Source organism: Lucilia cuprina, chromosome 5, assembly GCF_022045245.1.
Source record: "Lucilia cuprina isolate Lc7/37 chromosome 5, ASM2204524v1, whole genome shotgun sequence".
Lineage (NCBI taxonomy): Eukaryota > Metazoa > Arthropoda > Insecta > Diptera > Calliphoridae > Lucilia > Lucilia cuprina.
In genome coordinates, this window is record NC_060953.1 from 60,921,956 (window position 1) to 60,945,725 (window position 23,770).

General features: G+C 30.1%; 2 protein-coding genes across 4 annotated transcripts; one reads left to right on the forward strand and one right to left on the reverse strand.

Moving 5' to 3' along the window:
• The first annotated feature begins 10,679 nt into the window (after positions 1-10,679).
• Positions 10,680-20,593, forward strand: LOC111675123 (coiled-coil domain-containing protein 102A). 3 transcript variants are annotated; one of them, XM_046953184.1, is made up of 11 exons: positions 10,680-10,981; positions 11,047-11,157; positions 11,364-11,557; positions 11,716-11,915; positions 12,112-12,250; positions 12,312-12,405; positions 12,472-12,810; positions 12,974-13,081; positions 18,526-18,692; positions 18,876-19,668; positions 19,942-20,593. In XM_046953184.1, exons 1-11 carry the CDS (start codon positions 10,844-10,846, stop codon positions 19,942-19,944), a joined length of 2,286 nt encoding a protein of 761 aa, XP_046809140.1. In that variant the 5' UTR covers positions 10,680-10,843; the 3' UTR covers positions 19,945-20,593. The 3 variants fall into 3 exon arrangements, with proteins under 3 accessions (XP_046809140.1, XP_046809139.1, XP_023291624.1); XM_046953183.1 differs by having other exon boundaries at positions 19,983-20,593; XM_023435856.2 differs by lacking the exon at positions 18,876-19,668 and having other exon boundaries at positions 19,983-20,593.
• On the reverse strand, positions 14,594-16,467 carry LOC111675125 (glutaryl-CoA dehydrogenase, mitochondrial). Its single transcript, XM_023435857.2, has 2 exons — positions 15,797-16,467; positions 14,594-15,664 (listed from the first exon to the last, which is right to left on the reverse strand). The coding sequence occupies exons 1-2, from the start codon at positions 16,257-16,259 to the stop codon at positions 14,871-14,873; spliced, it is 1,257 nt and encodes a 418-aa protein (XP_023291625.1). The 5' UTR covers positions 16,260-16,467; the 3' UTR covers positions 14,594-14,870.
• Positions 20,594-23,770: the final 3,177 nt, after the last annotated feature.

Consider the following 23,770-nt stretch of genomic DNA (forward strand, 5'->3'; position numbering starts at 1 on the left):
TTCTGACTTAAAGTTCTATATAGGTTTTTATCGTGCACAAGATCGTCCGATAGCAGTTATATATCATTTTATATATACGGCCATAGTTACATTTTTTGTAAAAAAAAAGTTTGTTGTTGTAGTACACACCCTAGAACGATGAAATCCGGAAAAAAATGTATGCCATCCGATTTCTACACTTCCAACTTAAAGTTCTATATAGGTTTTTATCGTGCACAAGATCGTCCGATAGCAGTTATATATCATTTTATATATACGGCTATAGTAACATTTTTTGTAAAAAAAAAGTTTGTTGTTGTAGTACACACCCTAGAACGATGAAATCCGGAAAAAAATGTATGCCATCCGATTTCTACACTTCCAACTTAAAGTTCTATATAGGTTTTTATCGTGCACAAGATCGTCCGATAGCAGTTATATATCATTTTATATATACGGCTATAGTAACATTTTTTTTAAAAAAAAGTTTGTTGTTGTAGTACACACCCTAGAACGATGAAATCCGGAAAAAATGTATGTCATCCCATTTCTACACTTCCAACTTAAAGTTCTATATAGGTTTTTATCGTGCACAAGATCGTCCGATAGCAGTTATATATCATTTTATATATACGGCTATAGTAACATTTTTTGTAAAAAAAAAGTTTGTTGTTGTAGTACACACCCTAGAACGATGAAATCCGGAAAAAAATGTATGCCATCCGATTTCTACACTTCCAACTTAAAGTTCTATATAGGTTTTTATCGTGCACAAGATCGTCCAATAGCAGTTATATATCATTTTATATATACGGCTATAGTAACATTTTTTTTTAAAAAAAAGTTTGTTGTTGTAGTACACACCCTAGAACGATGAAATCCGGAAAAAAATGTATATCATCCGATTTCTACACTTCTGACTTAAAGTTCTATATAGGTTTTTATCGTGCACAAGATCGTCCGATAGGAGTTATATATCATTTTATATATACGGCCATAGTTACATTTTTTGTAAAAAAAAAGTTTGTTGTTGTAGTACACACCCTAGAACGATGAAATCCGGAAAAAAATGTATGTCATCCCATTTCTACACTTCCAACTTAAAGTTCTATATAGGTTTTTATCGTGCACAAGATCGTCCGATAGCAGTTATATATCATTTTATATATACGGCCATAGTTACATTTTTTGTAAAAAAAAAAGTTTGTTGTTGTAGTACACACCCTAGAACGATGAAATCCGGAAAAAAATGTATGCCATCCGGTTTCTACACTTCCAACTTAAAGTTCTATATAGGTTTTTATCGTGCACAAGATCGTCCGATAGCAGTTATATATCATTTTATATATACGGCTATAGTAACTTTTTTTGTAAAAAAAAAGTTTGTTGTTGTAGTACACACCCTAGAACGATGAAATCCGGAAAAAAATGTATGCCATCCGATTTCTACACTTCCAACTTAAAGTTCTATATAGGTTTTTATCGTGCACAAGATCGTCCGATAGCAGTTATATATCATTTTATATATACGGCTATAGTAACATTTTTTGTAAAAAAAAAGTTTGTTGTTGTAGTACACACCCTAGAACGATGAAATATGGAAAAAAATGTATGCCATCCGATTTCTACACTTCCAACTTAAAGTTCTATATAGGTTTTTATCGTGCACAAGATCGTCCGATAGCAGTTATATATCATTTTATATATACGGCTATAGTAACATTTTTTGTAAAAAAAAAGTTTGTTGTTGTAGTACACACCCTAGAACGATGAAATCCGGAAAAAAATGTATATCATCCGATTTCTACACTTCTGACTTAAAGTTCTATATAGGTTTTTATCGTGCACAAGATCGTCCGATAGGAGTTATATATCATTTTATATATACGGCCATAGTTACATTTTTTGTAAAAAAAAAGTTTGTTGTTGTAGTACACACCCTAGAACGATGAAATCCGGAAAAAAATGTATGTCATCCCATTTCTACACTTCCAACTTAAAGTTCTATATAGGTTTTTATCGTGCACAAGATCGTCCGATAGCAGTTATATATCATTTTATATATACGGCCATAGTTACATTTTTTGTAAAAAAAAAAGTTTGTTGTTGTAGTACACACCCTAGAACGATGAAATCCGGAAAAAAATGTATGCCATCCGGTTTCTACACTTCCAACTTAAAGTTCTATATAGGTTTTTATCGTGCACAAGATCGTCCGATAGCAGTTATATATCATTTTATATATACGGCTATAGTAACTTTTTTTGTAAAAAAAAAGTTTGTTGTTGTAGTACACACCCTAGAACGATGAAATCCGGAAAAAAATGTATGCCATCCGATTTCTACACTTCCAACTTAAAGTTCTATATAGGTTTTTATCGTGCACAAGATCGTCCGATAGCAGTTATATATCATTTTATATATACGCTATAGTAACTTTTTTTGTAAAAAAAAAGTTTGTTGTTGTAGTACACACCCTAGAACGATGAAATCCGGAAAAAAATGTATGCCATCCGATTTCTACACTTCCAACTTAAAGTTCTATATAAGTTTTTATCGTGCACAAGATCGTCCGATAGCAGTTATATATCATTTTATATACGGCTATAGTAACATTTTTTGTAAAAAAAAAGTTTGTTATTGTAGTACACACCCTAGAACGATGAAATCCGGAAAAAAATGTATGCCATCCGATTTCTACACTTCCAACTTAAAGTTCTATATAGGTTTTTATCGTGCACAAGATCGTCCGATAGCAGTTATATATCATTTTATATATACGGCTATAGTAACATTTTTTGTAAAAAAAAAAGTTTGTTGTTGTAGTACACACCCTAGAACGATGAAATCCGGAAAAAAATGTATGTCATCCGATTTCTACACTTCCAACTTAAAGTTCTATATAGGTTTTTATCGTGCACAAGATCGTCCGATAGCAGTTATATATCATTTTATATATACGGCCATAGTTACATTTTTTGTAAAAAAAAAGTTTGTTGTTGTAGTACACACCCTAGAACGATGAAATCCGGAAAAAAATGTATGCCATCCGATTTCTACACTTCCAACTTAAAGTTCTATATAGGTTTTTATCGTGCACAAGATCGTCCGATAGCAGTTATATATCATTTTATATATACGGCTATAGTAACATTTTTTGTAAACAAAAAGTTTGTTGTTGTAGTACACACCCTAGAACGATGAAATCCGGAAAAAAATGTATGTCATCCGATTTCTACACTTCTGACTTAAAGTTCTATATAGGTTTTTATCGTGCACAAGATCGTCCGATAGCAGTTATATATCATTTTATATATACGGCTATAGTAACTTTTTTTGTAAAAAAAAAGTTTGTTGTTGTAGTACACACCCTAGAACGATGAAATCCGGAAAAAAATGTATGCCATCCGATTTCTACACTTCCAACTTAAAGTTCTATATAGGTTTTTATCGTGCACAAGATCGTCCGATATCACTTATATATCATTTTATATATATGACCATAGTAACATTTTTTGAATGTTTTTTATTAAAAGGCATTCTGTAACGATATAATCCCAATTATATTTATATTTTATCAGATTTGTTCCTTTCCACATTTATACACATATTTTAATTGATCAAAAATATTTTTTTTAATGTAAATCATGAAAATCAATTTTTTTGAATTTTTTCCACGTGCTTAAACACATATTGAAAATGTAAATAATGAAAACGAGTTTTTGCGTCTTTTCCACGTGCAGAAACACATATTTGTAAACAAAAATAACTCACCACACCAAAAAAAATGTTTATTTTGATAAAACAGCTGTTACGGTTTGTTTTATTTTTCGTCGGGTTGTTTTCTTTATGTGCGTATCAAATTTATCCACGTACAAGAAGAAAACAAACAGGGGGATTTTTGGCAAACTTTTTTCAGAGTTGCACGGAAAGTACTTTTTTGTGTATACACGTGGATAAGAACATAAAAAATATAAACAAAGAAGAAAATACATAAAAAACGTAAACAAAAAGATAACAAACCATAACAAACTCATTGATATATTTGTGAAATATTTAAATATCCAAATAAACATTAAAATCCTCTTTGAGCACTAAATCTGAAATGTGTTATTAATAGCGAATCGAAAAACGAATCATTCTAAGTATTAAGTGTTCTTCAAAGTACTTTCTATGAAATGCTGTGATGTAACAAACTTTGAAGATTTTACAAATTTAACAAAGGTGTTTATGCTTAAAAAATTAAAAATGTTCGTTGAGCAGGAAAACTATAATATGTGATCGATAGGGTATTAATAGACAAATCAAACCGTATAAAGATTTTTTTCCTGAGTACTTGCTATTAGCCGGTATAACGTAACAAACTTTGACAAATTTGCAAAATTTAATGAAAAAGTTTTTATACTCAAAAATTTTAAAATATTCGTTGAGCAGCAAAACCAAAATATGTCATCGATAGGGGATCAATAGACAAATCGAACCGTATATAGATTTTTTTCCTAAATACTTGCCATAAGACGGTATAACGTAACAAACTTTGGCAAATTGGCAAATTTAATGAAAAAGTTTTTATACTAAAAAATTTTTAAATATTCGTTGAGCAGCAAAACTAAAATATGGCATCGAAAGGGGATCAATAGACAAATCGAACCGTATATAGATTATTTTCCTGAGTACTTGCCATAAGACGGTATAACGTAACAAACTTTGACAAATTTTCAAAATTTAATGAAAAAGTTTTTATACTCAAAAATTTTAAAATATTCGTTGAGCAGCAAAACCAAAATATGTCATCGATAGAGGATCAATAGACAAATCGAACCGTATATAGATTTTTTTTCTGAGTACTTGCCATCAGACGGTATAACGTAACAAACTTTGGAAAATTGGCAAATTGCCAAATTTAATGAAAAAGTTTTTATACTAAAAAATTTTTAAATATTCGTTGAGCAGCAAAACCAAAATATGGCATCGATAGGGGATCAATAGACAAATCGAACCATATATAGATTTTTTTCCTGAGTACTTGCCATAAGACGGTATAACGTAACAAACTTTGACAAATTTTCAAAATTTAATGAAAAAGTTTTTATACTCAAAAATTTTAAAATATTCGTTGAGCAGCAAAACCAAAATATGGCATCGATAGAGGATCAATAGACAAATCGAACCGTATATAGATTTTTTTCCTGAGTACTTGCCATCAGACGGTATAACGTAACAAACTTTGGAAAATTGGCAAATTGCCAAATTTAATGAAAAAGTTTTTATACTAAAAAATTTTTAAATATTCGTTGAGCAGCAAAACCAAAATATGGCATCGATAGGGGATCAATAGACAAATCGAACCATATATAGATTTTTTTCCTGAGTACTTGCCATAAGACGGTATAACGTAACAAACTTTGACAAATTTTCAAAATTTAATGAAAAAGTTTTTATACTCAAAAATTTTAAATATTCGTTGAGCAGCAAAACCAAAATATGGCATCGATAGAGGATCAATAGACAAATCGAACCGTATATAGATTTTTTTCCTGAGTACTTGCCATAAGGCGGTATAACGTAACAAACTTTGGAAAATTGTCAAATTTACAAATTTAATGAAAAAGTTTTTATACTAAAAAATTTTTAAATATTCGTTGAGCAGCAAAACCAAAATATGGCATCGATAGAGGATCAATAGACAAATCGAACCGTATATAGATTTTTTTCCTGAGTACTTGCCATAAGGCGGTATAACGTAACAAACTTTGGAAAATTGTCAAATTGACAAATTTAATGAAAAAGTTTTTATACTAAAAAATTTTTAAATATTCGTTGAGCAGCAAAACCAAAATATGTCATCGATAGAGGATCAATAGACAAATCGAACCGTATATAGATTTTTTTCCTGAGTACTTGCCATAAGGCGGTATAACGTAACAAACTTTGACAAATTTTCAAAATTTAATGAAAAAGTTTTTATACTCAAAAATTTTAAAATATTCGTTGAGCAGCAAAACCAAAATATGTCATCGATAGAGGATGAATAGACAAATCGAACCGTATATAGATTTTTTTCCTGAGTACTTGCCATAAGACGGTATAACGTAACAAACTTTGACAAAATTGTAAAATTTAAGGAAAAAGTTTTTATACTTAAAAATTTTAAAATATTCGTTGAGCAGCAAAACCAAAATATGTCATCGATAGAGGATCAATAGGCAAATCGAACCATGTATAGATTTTTTTCCTGAGTACTTGCTATTAGCCGGTATACCGTAACAAACTTTGGAAAATTGGCTAATTGACAAATTTAATGAAAAAGTTTTTATACAAAAAAATTTTTAAATATTCGTTGAGCAGCAAAACCAAAATATGGCATCGATAGGGGATCAATAGACAAATCGAACCATATATAGATTTTTTTCCTGAGTACTTGCCATAAGACGGTATAACGTAACAAACTTTAACAAATTGGCAAATTTAATGAAAAAGTTTTTATACTCAAAAATTTTTAAATATTCGTTGAGCAGCAAAATCAAAATATGTCATCGATAGGGGATCAATAGACAAATCAAACCATATATAGATTATTTTCCTGAGTACTTGCTATTAGCCGGTATACCGGAACAAACTTCGGAAAATTGGCAAAATGACAAATTTAATGAAAAAGTTTTTATACTAAAAAATTTTTAAATATTCGTTGAGCAGCAAAACCAAAATATGTCATCGATAGGGGATCAATAGACAAATCGAACCATATATAGACTTTTTTCTTGAGAACTTGCCATAAGACGGTATAACGTAACAAACTTTGACAAATTGGCAAATTTACTGAAAAAGTTTTTATACTCAAAAATTTTAAAATATTTGTTGAGCAGCAAAACCAAAATATGTCATCGACAGGGAATCAATAGACAAATTGATTCGTATATAGATTTTATCCCTGAGTACTTTCCATAAGACGGTATACCGTAACAAACTTTAGAAAATTGGCAAATTGCAAAATTTAATGAAAAAGTTTTTAGACTAAAAAATTTTAAAATATTCGTTGAGCAGCAAAACTAAAATATGTCATCAATAGGGGATCAATATACAAATCGAACTGTGTATAGATTTTATCCCCGAGTACTTTCCATTAGCCGGTGTACTGTAACAAACTTAGAAAAATTCCCAAATTTGATGAAAAAGTTGTTATAGTACAAAATTTTTAAATATTCGTTGAGCAGCAAAACTAAAATATGTCATCGATAGTGGATCAATAGACAAATCGAATCGTATATAGATTTTTTTCCTGAGTGCTTGCTATTAGCCGGTATACCGTAACAAACTTTGACAAATTTGCAAAATTTAATGAAAAAGTATTTATACTAAAAAATTTTAAAATATTCGTTGAGCAGCAAAACTAAAATATGTCATCAATAGGGGATCAATATACAAATCGAACTGTATATAGATTTTTTCCTGAGTACTTTAAGACGGTATAACGTAAAAAAATGTGAAAAATTCGCAAATTTAATGAAAAAGTTTTTATACTCAAAAATTTTAAAATATTCGTTGAGCAGCAAAAGTACAATATGTGATCGATAGGAAATCAATAGACAAATCGAACCGTATATAGATTTTATCCCCTAGTACTTTCCATTAGCCGGTGTACCGTAACAAACTTTGAAAAATTTGCAAACTTAATGAAAAACTTTTTATACTAAAAACTTTTAAAATATTTGTTGAGCCACAAAACTAAAATATGTCATCGATAAGGGATCAATAGACAAATCGAACTGTATATAGATTTTTTTCCTGAGTACTTGCCATAAGACGGTATAATGTAAAATAATTTGAAAAATTCACAAATTTAATGAAAAAGTTGTTGTAGTACAAAATTTTAAAATATTCGTTGAGCAGCAAAACTATAATATGTAATCGAAAGGGTATTAATAAACAAATCGAACCGTATATAAATTTTGTTCCTGAGTACTTGCCATAAGATGACATAGTTTAGTTTTGCTGCTCAACGAATATTTAAAAAAAATTTAGTATAAAAACTTTTTCATTAAATTTGCCAATTTTCAAAAGTTTGTTACATTATACCGTCTTATGGCAAGTACTCAGGAAAAAAATTTATATACGGTTCGATTTGTCTATTGATCCGCTATCGATCACATATTTTAGTTTTGCTGCTCAACAAATATTTTAAAATTTCTTAGTATAAAAACTTTTTCACTTAGTTTGCAAATTTTTAAAGTTTGTTACGGTACACCGGCTAATGGAAAGTACTCAGGGATAAAATCTATACATGATTCGATTTGTCTATTGATTCCCTATCGATCGCATGTTGTAGTTTTGCTGCTCAACGAATATTTTTTAAATTTTGTGGTATAACAACTTTTTCATCAAATTTGCGAATTTTTCTAAGTTTGTTACGGTACACCGGCTAATGGAAAGTACTCGGGGATAAAATCTATACACGGTTCGATTTGTGTATTGATCCCCTATTGATGAAATATTTTAGTTTTGCTGCTCAACGAATATTTTAAAATTTTTTAGTCTAAAAACTTTTTCATTAAATTTGTCAATTAGCCAATTTTCTAAAGTTTGTTACATTATACCGTCTTATGGAAAGTACTCAGGTATAAAGTCTATATACGGTTCGATTTGTCTATTGATCCTCTATCGATGACATATTTTGGTTTTGCTGCTCAACGAATATTTTAAAATTTTTGAGTATAAAAACTTTTTCATTAAATTTTGAAAATTTGTCAAAGTTTGTTACGTTATACCGTCTTATGGCAAGTACTCAGGAAAATAATCTATATACGGTTCGATTTGTCTATTGATCCCCTTTCGATGCCATATTTTGGTTTTGCTGCTCAACGAATATTTAAAAATTTTTTAGTATAAAAACTTTTTCATTAAATTTGCCAATTTGCCAAAGTTTGTTACGTTATACCGTCTTATGGCAAGTATTTAGGAAAAAAATCTATATACGGTTCGATTTGTCTATTGATCCCCTATCGATGACATATTTTGGTTTTGCTGCTCAACGAACATTTTTAATTTTTTAAGCATAAACACCTTTGTTAAATTTGTAAAATCTTCAAAGTTTGTTACATCACAGCATTTCATAGAAAGTACTTTGAAGAACACTTAATACTTAGATTGATTCGTTTTTCGATTCACTATTAATAACACATTTCAGATTTAGTGCTCAAAGAGGATTTTAATTTTTATTTGGATATTTAAAAATTTCACAAATATATCAATGAGTTTGTTATGGTTTGTTATCTTTTTGTTTACGTTTTTTATGTATTTTCTTCTGAAAAAAGTTTGTTAAAAAGTTTGTTTTCTTAATAGGTATGAAAAAAGTTTGTTAAAAAGTTTGTTTTCTTCATAGAGATATTTATCCTTATAAATATAGGTAGGGTTCTATAAATCGACTTCGAAAAATCGAACAGTCGACTTTTTGTCGAAAAAAGTCGAAGTCGACTATTTTGTTCCAAAAATGTCGATAACTCGACTATCATCTGTGAAAAAGTCAAAAAGTCGACTTTGTCAATAAAAGTCAAAAAAAGTTGAAAAAGTCGAAATGTCGAAAAAAGTCGAAAACTCGAAAATTTTAGAAACAAGTCAAAAATTTAAAATAAGTGGAAAAAAGTCAAATGCTCTAAAATAGTCGAAAAAACTGGAAAAAAAAACAAAAAAAAATAGTCGGAAAAAAGTCAAAAAAATCAAAAAGTTGAAAAAATCGAAAAGTTGGAAAAATTCGAAAATTGTAGAAACAAGTCAAAAATAGTCGAAAATTTTGAAAAAGTTGAAAAAAAAATCAAAAACTCAAAAATAGTCGGAAAAACTCGAAAAAAGTCAAAAAAATAGTCGGAAAAAAGTCGAAAATAGTCAGAAAGTCGAAAAAAAGTCCGAAAAAGTCGAAAAGTCGACTATTTATAAAATACTTATAGTCTAAAAGTCAACTTTTAATTAAATGAAAAAAGTCGAAAAATCAACTTTTCGAAAAGTCGACTTTTAACTAAATGAAAAAACTTTTCGTTTCAACTATAGAACCCTAAATATAGGTAGACCACAAACTTCGAATCAGAAAGTGATTCTGAGCCGATTGGTATACAAAGATTTTTGTGTGTTACAAACCACGCCATACACTATAGTGGTATATGGTATAAAAGCGTTTACCTGGAGTTAAAATGGTAGGATTTGAAAAATGTTGTTGTTTGGTTAGAAAAGGTCTGCAATTTGCGTACTTGTTTGGTTCCGTGGGATCATCACATACAAATTTTTCATAAAGTTAAAAAGAAAAGAAATATAAATGTTTCTTAGATTATTTAAAATTTTATTGCATAGAATACACTATGCGGCAAAAATAAATATCTGGAAAATATAGACCGATCCTCATAAAGCTTGTTGAAAGATTTTTTAATTTTTAAGGATTAATCAATTTTTTTTTTTAATATTTGTTCCATTTTTTATTTTTCCATCTCTAAAAATTTGCTCTGAATCTGTTTTTTTTTGTTATGAACAATATATTTGCCTTAAAATAACACTTTTTTATCTTTAGAATTCCGTTTTTTATTTAAATCGTTGAAATTTTAAAATTTGAGAAATTAGCCGGTTTGCAGACCATTTTAAGCCGCCGCCGATAGTTTTAGTGTCAGCGTCAGCTAAATTAATATTTGTGGGCGCAGGACTCTGATAGTAAACAAAAAAACAGCAAGTATATTAAAAATTTTTCTTTGCAAAAAGCTTAAAAAATGCATTGAAGATTGTTGAATTAATTTGCAAATAAAATAAATTTTAACGAATAAAGAAGTCAAGTTATTTATACAAATAAGGACAAAGCATTGATTTTGCTAAAACACAACACAACGAAATGTCTCAAAGTACGGCTGGTACTGGAGGCGTCAGTAGGCGTGAACTGATAGACCACACAGCGGTTGGTGTAGGTATTATTAATAATACCATAACTGCTAGATATGGTGCTGGCGATACAGAATGGGAAGCTCGAGAGGTAAGTGCCACAAATAAGGCTTAAAGTGAAAAAAACAAATTACAATAGTTTTTTTTTTTAATTAGTCTCAGCGTCAAAGGGAATTGGAAGAGGCACGCGCTAGAGCAGCACAAATGGAAAAGACTATGAAGTGGTGGTCAGATTGCACTGCCAATTGGCGGGAAAAATGGAGTAAGGTAAGTAAAAAATTTGATTATAAATACCACGGTGACCGGCGGAGTTGTTGTGTTTGGTAACCAACCAAATTTTATTTATACACATTGTATTTGTATGCACTATGCATTTTATGTGATTGCTGTTGCTGGCTACTGTTTGTTTACTTTTCGGAAATAAATCGATATACATATGAATTTATGTATTTCTCTTTTATTGGTCATATAAGGTGCGTAACGAACGCAATAAAGCCCGAGAAGAAGCAAAACAATTAAGAGCTAATCTTGAGATGTCCATGAAAGAAGCCAACTCGTATAAGAGAGAGAAAAATGATCTGGAAATGCAAATATCCCAACTTAAAAAAGAAATGGAAAAAGTTCATTCGCTGATGATGAAACATGCTGGACAATTTCATAAGACGGGGTAAGTAAATTTAAAAATATTCACTAACTTATATACCAACTAACCTTAATGAACGATGGTTTTAAATTAAAAAAAAAAACGAGAATCTTAAGTTTATTTAAATTATGGTTAATATTTTAAATATGTAAATTATAAACTTTTCAAATTTATTTATTCAGAATGGCAGATACTGGAGAAGAAAATGAAGCTAATAGTAGAGATGCCAATTGTTCTCCAGATATATCTTCGGATGGTTTAAAGAATGTCAATAGCGAAGATGGTTTAGTTACTAAGGCAGCAGCTGGTGGTGAACTTAAAGATCTTGATATTGAAGAATATGTTCTAAAAGGTGCTGTACATAAAAATTTATCCGATTTGGGTAAGTTAAAAAAATCGTATAATAATTATATTTTTCCTTATTTTAAAAAATTCTGGTTGATCTTGCATTTATTTTTAAATTTTGTTCATAATTCCATTATTTATGAACAGGTATTGTTGATTTTCAACAGCAAACTTATTATTTCTTGGTCTTTAGAAAATAACAAACAATTATATATTTTATTTTTTTGTAACAGATGAAGTTTCCGCTGAGGAAAAACGATTAATTCAACAATTATCAAAAGATGAATTCGATGAAGATTACTTATTGCAAAAAATATCGATGTTACAATTACGCTTAGATGAGGCACAAAAAACTGTGCAAGCAGAAAGAGAGTAAGTATAATTTTATTACTTATAATAAAATATAAATTTATTTTTATATATTTTTTTTTAGCGAAAAACATATACTACATAAAAACATTGAGAAGCTATCATTAGAAATACAAGAAGTTCGAGAACGTCAAGAAGAATTACGCTCAGCTAAACAGGTAAATTATAAATTGAAATGTCTATTAAAATGTTTTATAACTTACAATAAATTACAACAATTTTAGGAAGCAGTTCGAGAACTATTAACTCTACAAGAATCTCATCGCGCCGAAATGCGTATTATAAACAATTCTCTGCAAGAAGAAATAGCAGCACGCGAGAATCTTGAACGTCGTTTAAGTGAATTACGTACTGAATTGGAACGTTTGCAAGTGGAAAATGCCTCGGAATGGGGTAAACGTGAACGTTTAGAAACGGAAAAATTGGCTTTGGAACGCGATAATAAAAAATTACGAACTGAACTTCGAGATTTTCAAGAACGTTCCGATCGCAAAGGAAGACCTATGCAAGCAACCGACGCAGAAAATCGTGCTCTCCAGCAAGAGTTAGCTGATCGCAGTAAGGTAAGAGATGAAATACAAAATAACCGGAAATACAAAATAACCGGAATATAATCTATTTATTAGATATACATGCCTATAAATTGTCCCAAAGTTGTTAATTTTTTGTATCTAAAAATCCTTTTAATATATTTTTGTATACATTTTTTAATCAATCTCATTTCAGGAATTAAGCGAACTCAAAATATCACATTCCAAATTAAAGAAACTGTTATCTGAAACCAATACCGAACTGGGTCATGCAGTAAGACGTGCTGAACAATACGAAGCCGAGGTAAGTACAAGATAAATGTATTAGCGGTTTTCACTCTTGGTGGTAAAGTACCCTTGTAACCATATTAAGTATTTTAGCTATATTAAAAATATTACCATTTACATCAACGCAACAACAAAGAAGCAGTTTCTCAAAAACGCCGAGTTCTTTGTATATTTTTGGAAAATATTTTTGTTGTAGCAGCTAAAAATTATACAAGTTTTAATCCGGGGGTTCTGAATTTAGGTTAAATCCAAGAAATTGGGTTACTTCTAAAGGGTTAGTCCACAAATCCTTTGGGCTAAGTGAAGTATGGTAGGCTGGACAGTTGAATATGTAGTGGGTATCATGGGGATCCTGTCCACATGCTGGGCATATATTGGGGACGGCACGGTCTATGTGGGACCAATATGCATTGAGTCTGTTGCTCCATCCTGATTTCAGTTGTGCCAGAGCAATTCTGGTTTTCCGCGGCAGGTTCTTCTCAATTTCTGCTATAAGCGGTGGGCGATCTCCAAGCACCTCCTGAAACCACGGTATTGATTTCGTCCTTCGTATGCTCTCTTCGTCTTTCCTGACATGCCTCGTGGGAGCATCCAACTGTGTGATGTTAAAGTTAGGATGACTCCTCCGGTGACATGTTTAGTCAGCATGACATTATGTTCCTTGACTGGTGGACCTTCGTTTCCTCGTGTAGGTGGTACTCTGAGGTTCTTTGCATACAGCCCGTTACAGTCCTTAGGGCAGCATTTTGGTATATTTCTCCACTGGATATCATTCAGCGAGGGAAACCACACTGGAGCAGCATAATTGACCTCAGACCGGTCCCCAAAACCAAGAAGCTTTTTTTGTCCACTCCCCAAGTGCTGAGGGCTAGCGCTTTGAGGACCTTGTTTCTACTTCGCAATCTGCGCGTAATTGCAGTGGCATGTGCTAAGGAGGAAACAGACTGTCATGTTACCCACCAAAATCTTTGTGTGGTTCACAGTCGGTATTTGATTTCCATCGACTACGACGCCTCGGTTCAAGTTTACCTCCATAATCCAAGTGGTGAAATTATAAATTTGGAGGTAGAACGTAAACAACCTTTTTACTTAATACAACCATTCAATTTTAAATCTTATTAACAAACTAACACAGCAAGTTTAATAAAAGCTATTAAGAATACTTGCAATCAACTGTTTCTTAAACGACAGACGTTTGATAAGTAATTAAAATAACGTAAGAATAAATAAACAATTTCTCAACAATTGGGGGTAATTCTCAACGACTTTTTAGATTAGATTTAAAAATTGATTTTTTTCTTTATGTTTCCTCATTTTCTCACAAGCCCATAAGCGTCATAAAATGTTGTCAAAATTAGCACAATTATATTAATTTACCTTATTCTTCTAAACATATTAATTAATAAAAAAACGAATTTAAAATGTGTTCAAGAATATTATAAAAGATTGTAAGGAAGTGTGATTTATAGACTGTTAGTGTATGGGGTTTGAAAGACCCAGATTTCCCAATGTTCTAGAGATTGCTTAATTTACACAGAAGAGATTTAAACATTTATTATGAAGCTAACGTAAAGGACTTATATATAAAAGCATTAATATAAGTATTTATTTACAATTTCATTTCTAAACAACTTTATCTTTTTTATTTGAAATGCATCATTACAGTTTATTAATCTATAAACAAAAACACAAGAAAAGTTTTTACATGATAACATAAAGTGTAAAATTTTAAGGTACAATATATAAAAACCTATAAATGCAATGTTTCGAATAAGTTCAATATTTACATATATTATCTTTAAATTTTAATTGGCAAAAGCAGGAATACCGGTAATGGCACGACCCAAAATTAAAGCATGAATATCATGTGTACCTTCATAGGTATTAACAGCTTCAAGATTCATTACGTGGCGAATGATGTGATATTCATCGGCAATACCGTTGCCACCCAACATATCACGCATAACGCGAGCAATTTCCAATGATTTACCAGCATTGTTACGTTTAATAAGTGAAATCATTTCGGGTGTGTGTAATTTTTGATCCTTAAGACGTCCAACTTGCAAACAGGCTTGCAAACCAAGAGCAATTTCTGTGGTGGCATCGGCTAACTTTTTCTGTATCAATTGATTGGCGGCCAAGGGACGTTTGAATTGTTTACGATCCAACGTGTATTGACGAGCAACATCGACACAAGCCTCGGCGGCACCCAAAGCACCCCAGGCAATACCATAACGAGCATTGTTCAGACAACCGAATGGTCCTCTAAAACCAACAACATTTGGTAATAAATTTTCCTCGGGTACATGAAGATCATCCATAAGAATCATGCCGGTAGCAGAAGCTCTTAAAGAAAATTTGCCTTCGATTTTGGGGGTGGCTAAACCTTTGGGAGATTGTGAGCGATCAACTATAAAGCCACGTACTTTATCATCTTCTCCCTTAGCCCAAACAATAATCACATCGGCAATAGGAGAGCTAGTGATCCAAGTTTTGGAACCATTTAAAATATAACATTTGCTCTTACTATCATATTTAGCTCTAGTTTCCATGCCAGCTGGATCACTGCCATGATTAGGTTCAGTAAGACCGAAAGCACCTGAAAATAATAACAAAAATTTAAAGAAAATCTTATCACTTATCATTCTTTAAGTTTGTGTGTGCTGCTTATCTTTTAAGCAAATTGTTCTTATTCACATGCTTTCATTAGGCAACAATAAACTCAACTCACCGATTAATTTTCCTTGAGCCATAAGGGGTAAATATTTCTCCTTTTGTTCAGCGGTACCATAGTCGTAAATGGCACCCATAGCTAAGGAGCTCTGGACACTCATGGCCGAACGATAAGCAGAATCAACACGTTCAACTTCGCGTGTCAATAAACCATAGGCAACATTGGAAACGCCAGCACAGCCGTAGCCATTGAGAGTACAGCCTAAGGCACCAAGTTCACCAAATTCTTGCATTATAGCCTTATCGAAAACTTCGTCACGATTGGCTTTGGTTACTCTAGGCAATAGGGTAGTTTGGCAGTAGTTACGGAAAGAATCACGTATGGCAATTTCATCTTCAGTTAATTGTGATTCCAAATTTAAGGGATCTTGCCAATTGAATTTTGGTTCACTTGCTTTGGTGGCAAAACTAGCTCTTGAAACAAGAGGACGTAATTTGCTTAAAATATTTTGGGAAATCATTTTTTTTGTTATATTTTTTTACAATTTTGTCTCAATTTTATTATTTGGTTAGATAAGTATCCACTAAACAGCAAGAACCAAATCAGCTGGTGTGTTTTTTTCCACTACTGCTTCATACGAGTATTCTCACTGAACTAAACTGGGGGGAACATACAAGATGTGGTAGTTTACTTATTTTTTTATTTATGCTCGCAAATATGTTAAAGTTCCTATCAACTTTAGGTACACTCTCACTTTTTAGTTTATTCTCTCAATTATTTTATTAATATTTATGAGTAGATTAGTATTATAATGAATATGTTTAAAAAATCTCTTCACATATTCGTATTTTGTGGATGGGTGTGTGTGTGCATTTGTATTTTTTATAAAATAAATCTAATCATTTAAATATCATGCTTATGGTGTGTTTTCGAAAGAAAACAAAAAAATACGTACCTATTTGATCTATTAACGTAATGTTTGATAAGATGTGTAATGAAAATATGCAATATTTATATATTTATTAATATTAATTAAATCTTAAACAGTTTCTCATAATATTATAGTGTAAAATAAAAACAATTAAATGTATTTGTCTGTGCACGTTGAAGCCTAGTTGTGTATTCGATCAGCTCATTTCTAAGGTGTTTATTAATTTGTTAATTGATAGCTAAAGCCGTTGAAATATAATTGCATAGAACTTTGAAATGTTCCACTTTACAGTACTAGAACAGAACTGAACTGGAACAGAACTAGAACAGAACAGAACAGAAAAGAACTAGAACAGAACTAGAAAAAAACTAGAAAAGAACTAGAACATAACTAGAATATAACTAGAAAAGATCTAGAATGGAACTAGAACAGAACTAGAACAGAAATAGAAAGAACTAGAACAGAACTAGAACTAGAATAGAACTAGAAAAGATCTAGAATGGAACTAGAACAGAACTAGAACAGAACTAGAAAAGAACTAGAACAGAACTAGAACAGAACTAGAACAGAACTAGAACTGAACTAGAACAGAACTAGAACAGAACTAGAACAGAACTAGAACAGAACTAGAACAGAACTAGAACAGAACTAGAACAGAACTAGAACAGAACTAGAACAGAACTAGAACAGAACTAGAATAGAACTAGAAAAGATTTAGAATGGAACTAGAACAGAACTAGAACAGAACTAGAACAGAACTAGAACAGAACTAGAACAGAACTAGAACAGAACTAGAACAGAACTAGAACAGAACTAGAACAGAACTAGAACAGAACTAGAACAGAACTAGAACAGAACTAGAACAGAACTAGAACAAAACTAGAACAGAACTAGAACAGAACTAGAACAGAACAGAACTAGAACAGAACTAGAACAGAACTAGAACAGAACTAGAACAGAACTAGAACAGAACTAGAACAGAACTAGAACAGAACTAGAACAGAACTAGAACAGAACTAGAACAGAACTAGAACAGAACTAGAACAGAACTAGAACAGAACTAGAACAGAACTAGAACAGAACTAGAACAGAACTAGAACAGAACTAGAACAGAACTAGAACAGAACTAGAACAGAACTAGAACAGAACTAGAACAGAACTAGAACAGAACTAGAACAGAACTAGAACAGAACTAGAACAGAACTAGAACAGAACTAGAACAGAACTAGAACAGAACTAGAACAGAACTAGAACAGAACTAGAACAGAACTAGAACAGAACTAGAACAGAACTAGAACAGAACTAGAACAGAACTAGAACAGAACTAGAACAGAACTAGAACAGAACTAGAACAGAACTAGAACAGAACTAGAACAGAACTGGAACAGAACTAGAACAGAACAGAACTAGAACAGAACTAGAACAGAACTAGAACAGAACTAGAACAGAACTAGAACAGAACTAGAACAGAACTAGAACAGAACTAGAACAGAACTAGAACAGAACTAGAACAGAACTAGAACAGAACTAGAACAGAACTAGAATTCGCTTTTCTAAGAACATAAAGGAAGTGTCTTCTAAATCAATAGTTGATATAACGCAAAGAGGGTGTCAGATTCTGCAATAGTCGTTATATGTTCATTCACTGTCCAACATAAGTCATATCTTGTTATCCAGTTTTGGAACCAGATGTCTATACGGAAAGATTTCTTGGGGACAATCTTCTAATTTCCAATTTTCGGAGATAGTAAAACCCACATTTGTTTGAAAAAGAGTTTTGTGTTATATCTGTTTCGCTAGACATTTATCTTAATTTTTTTGTTACATTAAACATTAATAAATGTCGTTGTTTTAGGTCAAACGTCTACGTCAACGTGTTGAAGAATTAAAGCGAGAGCTGGCTGCAGCTGAAGATGAATTAGATTCAGCAGTAAATCAAGTGAGACGTCTACAACGCTCTAATGATGAATTAGTCGGTCAAAATGAAGGATTGCAAGTACAGATACAACATCTACAAACCAGGTTTGAATCATTCCTTACATTTTCTTAACCCACACTAAAACCTAACTCCTAATGCTTCCAAAATAATAACCATAAAAGTTAATAATATTTAAAAATTCTAACATTTGGAATGCTGCAAAATCTGCTAAACATTTCGCTAATACTAACATTTATTAAATACTACACTAAATCACAACAAAATAGACGTGCACCTAGTCCACAAATGCGCGGAAGTTTTAATGGTGTACAATTGCGTAATAAAATAGCAGTTGAATTACCAAGTGATTGTTTGCCAAACATTAATGATTTACGTCAGATATTCGATGATGGTTCGGCGCAAAGTAATATCGGGTTACGTCATTCAACTGGCGCTGAACCATCATCCAAGCGTTCCAGTCACACGGAACGTACTCTCTTGCAACAACAGCAAGCGAATTGTTTTTTCGATGCGAAAACATCACATGTTGAAGAGAATATATTTGAAGCAAAAAGTCGTAATCTAGAATTTGAAAGGGCTAAGCAAAAATTTGATAATCCAACGCATTTGCAACATCAACATCATCACCACCAGCGCGAACAACGTGAACGTTCATCTGGAAGATATGGTCCAAATAATAGCAGTGGTAGTGGTGGTGTTGGAATGGGAAATGGCAGTGGCAGTAATGGTTCTACTGCTGCCAATCCATTAAGTACTCCAAATAGTCGAGCTAATTTGGCTCTACCTTTGAAAACTACCACAGCTATGAGTGGCCAGAGCAGCGGAAATTCCAATTCAAATTTGAATTCGAATTCATCAAATCTTTCCAAAGACGATATAAATCGGCAGTTATTTGAAGATCATTCACGTTCTTCGACGGTTGGTGGTAGCGGTGCTGGTGCAACAAGTGCTGATGCAAAATTTTACCAAAAAGATAATTCCAATTCAACTGCAACTGGTGGTGGCAATTATTCACGCAACAGCATTAATTTGGATGGTCTAAAAGTATCTGATGATGAGGTAAATAATATTTCTAATATATCCCTTAATTAAAACATTTATTTATCTACTTGTAAAATTAAGAGTTTGTGTGTGTGTTTTCTTTATTTTTATAATTTTCATATAAATTATTTTATTTGCTTTTTTTGTTAATTTTATTACATACATAAATCTTATATTAATTGCTTATCTGATCTGATATTTGTAAGTATTGCACTTTTTAATATGTTTTCACTTGGTAGTAAAAATAAAATACATTTAAAATTTCCCATTCTGTAGATACAATTATTATAGTAAACGAACGATATTTTTCTTTCTTGCAATCACTTGTTTAGACTCCGTAATTATGGTTCAACTAGTTTACTGCTTGACGAAGAAACCGAAGGAAACAGTGAATAAGGGATTATAAAACATATTTTGGGACTTTGCTATGTTATTTTAAATAACTCTCTCTCTCGTACATTTAAGTGCATAAAATAAGTATTAATGGAATATAAAAGATTTTTATTAATTTTGTTCCATTTTAAATTAATTTACAATTAAGTATTATTTCAAAAACGAAATATAAATTATAAATATGCTACAATTATGGGCAATAAAATAAATACCTTTTTTTCCTCATTTATGAACCAATTTTCACCCTTAGAATATTAGAAGAAGCTATTCCAATAAAAACAGAATATAAATTTAGATTAAATGGAAAACAAACAGATAAAATATCATTTCGAATCAACATACAGAATAGGAATGTATATATTTTATTGCCTATAACTGTAGTTTAACAATTTTATTATTAATAAGTATATAAAATATTTAAGTTCTATAATTCACTATACCATAAGATTTTTTATAAAATTAATATGTAGTTATATTTTCATTCCTATTTTCTACAGACATACATACATATAAAAATATTTAATAAAAGTAGACCTTAATATTATGTGAATCAACAATTCCTTTTCATAGTAACTCAAAATCGAAAGGTTACATTTATTGTCATATGAGACAAAATTTAAAATATTTCGAATGCCATTAAGATAATCGAATATGTCGAATCTCATATATCTAACATCTCATAAAGCATATTAAAAAACTTTTCAAATATGGATTTAATACGACAAGATATTTTATATACATTAAATAGGCGTTACAAGTAATTAAGTCAGTGCTTTGGTCTTTTATCGATCGATCTATGAAGTATTTTAAATTTTGATTGAATTTTCTTTTCATTGTTTGATTTTTCAATGATTTATTGACTATAAACTTATTTTCATTAAGGGAAATTTATGGGCTCTGAAGTCAATTATGAACTGACCCTTATGAGAACTGATATTGAAAATTAACCTTATTCAGAATGTTTTGAAAAAACATTATTTCTGATATTTATTTCATTGACTTAAATACTGACTTAAAAACTTTTTTTCCAATGACTACTAGATGACTACTAGTTATGACTTATAAAAAATATATATTGTGTAAGTACTTATTTTGTAGCCTTTTAATCTTGTTTTCGAACTTTGTTTTTCATAAATAAATTATTGTTTGTGTTAAACTAATAGTGGGTATTATTTCTCAGAAACGTACTATATTAAGAAAACGTATCAATATAAAGGGGCATTATATATTTGCTTAAGTATAAGGTATAACGACCGATATAGTTTTTTAATTTTATCAAAATTCTCAAAATGTAAAAGTATTTGTTAGAAAATTACAGAAACGTTATACAATTTGGACTGATAAAATTAGTACTTTTACTTATTATATTAATTCTTACAAATTTTAAGGTAACATTTAGTTCAATACCTTAAATTTAATACTAAAATATTATCTCTAAGCATCACAGCAATAATTTTTTAAATAGTCCAACAAAATTTGTCAAGTATTAAGCTGTGCTGAAAATGGCGTCAGAAATACTCGAAGTTTTTGTGATATCGTGTCTTAAAGTTTTTAAAGTACCTGTTTTTGATCATATTTAGTCGTTATAACAGTGCGAATATATAATTATTTATAACTTTTATTATGTCATATGAATAAATAACAAATCCTTTGTTTTATGTTCTTCATTCATTGGGATAACTTAACCTAAAGTTTGAAACAATTATACGTTGAAAACATGTAAGAATATATAGTCGACAGTGACGGACCCTACAATAGAGTGTAGGTTAAAAATTGTATTTTTTCATATTTAGACAGAATTTATATTTACATTAAATTTATTAATGCGGTTTTATATTGTGTTTATAAGTGAATTATTCTCATTTCTGAAGGATTCTATATATGGGATCAAATGCAAACTGATCATAACAAAAAGCGGCATTATTATTAAGACTAAAATTTGCCGATTTTTGTAGAGATACTTAAACATTGAAGATTTTATTTAATTTTAAGTACAGGAGATCTTTTCGCTTATCCGGTTGTATGGGGCTAGGTGATATAATGGACCTAACCATTTTCCATAGGCTCCGTCCTTTTTTCAACCAAATTTTATTAAAATATCTTGAAAATAGCGACTTGTGTGTGCACAAATATTACAGACACACAGACGGTCATATCTTAATCGACTTAAGTGATTCTTAGCTGATTGGTATATGTACTTTGTATAATTCTCTCCCCCTTACAGTCATGTAGGATTTAAATAGATCTAAATTACCTTAATTTTAGGGCAAATACTTCAAGGGACAATTTGTTGTAAAATAAAGGCCAAATGTAGAAAAAAATAGGATTTTATCAATTTATGGATGTTTCAAGATATTTCGAAAAAGGAATAAGTTATGACCAAGGTTTAAACTTTATTTTAACGTCAACAGATTGAATTTTAATGACATTACAAAATTATTAATATATTAAAATATTTTCGCTCTCTAATAACGTCTTAAATAAGCTAAAAACAGGATTATTAACAATTTAAAGACTCAATATCTAATATACTTTGGTCTCTAGATTGCAGATAGTTTTGGCCAAAGTAAACATAAATATTAACGTTAATAAAATATTTTATGTGTATTTTAAAAAATAAAATAAGAAAAAAATATTGCATGTATATTAAAATAAAAATTAATAAGAAATGAAATGAAAAACAAAATATAAATTAGTGTTAAAAAAAATGAAAAATACGTATATCCTTATTGTCTGTTTAATAATAACATGAAATTTACTCTAAAAAACTGATATTTAATGTAGAATGAATAAAAAAATAATGTAGTTTATAACATACATTACTCTCGCATAAAGTTTCACCAGTAATTCCATTAGAAAAAAGTAAGTTTACTTTTTGAACAAGTTATTATTATTATTACATATTGTATGTTTATTACATCAGAGTTTGAAAAATATAAAAGAAATATTTAATTATATATCATAAATAAAATAGTATTAACACAATTAAATAAAAGAAAATATAAGTATATTTAAAAAGTAAAACGTGTTAGTTTTTTTTATTAAAGAAAAATATTTTTTACTTACTTTTTATTTTCAAAAGTTTTTTCTTTATATATAAACACAGTTTATTTAAATTTATTATTTATTTTTTATTTTATTTATTAATATAATAAATTTTTTTTAGTACAAATTACTTATTAAAAAGCTTTAGCACAGTTTTTAAAGGTTTTAATTTTTTGGTGTGTTATACAAAAAATTGTTTCATTTTATTAGTTTTTAATTAATTTTTGGACTAGATATTTTGGTATTCTTGTATGTTTATTTTGTATTTAAGTGTTCAGTTACTATAGGCAATTATTTAAAGTTTAAGCTGAAAATTATATATGTTCTATAGTTTTTTTTATTAAAAATTGAAAGGTATTTAGTAATGTTTTAATCAAATTACTATTTGTGTATTTTAATAATACTAAAAAAGGTACAGGAGTATACAGGATTTTATAATCTTTTTTAAATTTCATTAACTCTTAATTGTATTTGAAAATTTTCGAATTAAATTTTAGTTGTATTCGGTTATTTCGAATCTTATGTGTGTGTTTTAAGGGAAATACGTAACCCTAAGTCTTTGTGGATTCATCTATTCGTCATTTATTACCAAAATTATTAATTTTATTAATTATTACGCTATATAATCATATTGTAATTCTTTTGGTAGAGACCCTTTAAAAAGGTCTTGGACAAGGATCGT

Bases quoted from the DNA above. Each gene is read 5' to 3' on its own strand.
- LOC111675123 (XM_046953183.1), top strand. From the start codon at position 10,844: ATGTCTCAAAGTACGGCTGGTACTGGAGGCGTCAGTAGGCGTGAACTG. The intron at 11,158-11,363 runs GTAAGTAAAAAA...TGGTCATATAAG, and splicing joins GGCGGGAAAAATGGAGTAAG to GTGCGTAACGAACGCAATAA. The intron at 13,082-18,525 runs GTAAGTACAAGA...TCGTTGTTTTAG, and splicing joins CTGAACAATACGAAGCCGAG to GTCAAACGTCTACGTCAACG.
- LOC111675125 (XM_023435857.2), bottom strand. From the start codon at position 16,259: ATGATTTCCCAAAATATTTTAAGCAAATTACGTCCTCTTGTTTCAAGA. The intron at 15,665-15,796 runs GTGAGTTGAGTT...TATTATTTTCAG, and splicing joins GGCTCAAGGAAAATTAATCG to GTGCTTTCGGTCTTACTGAA.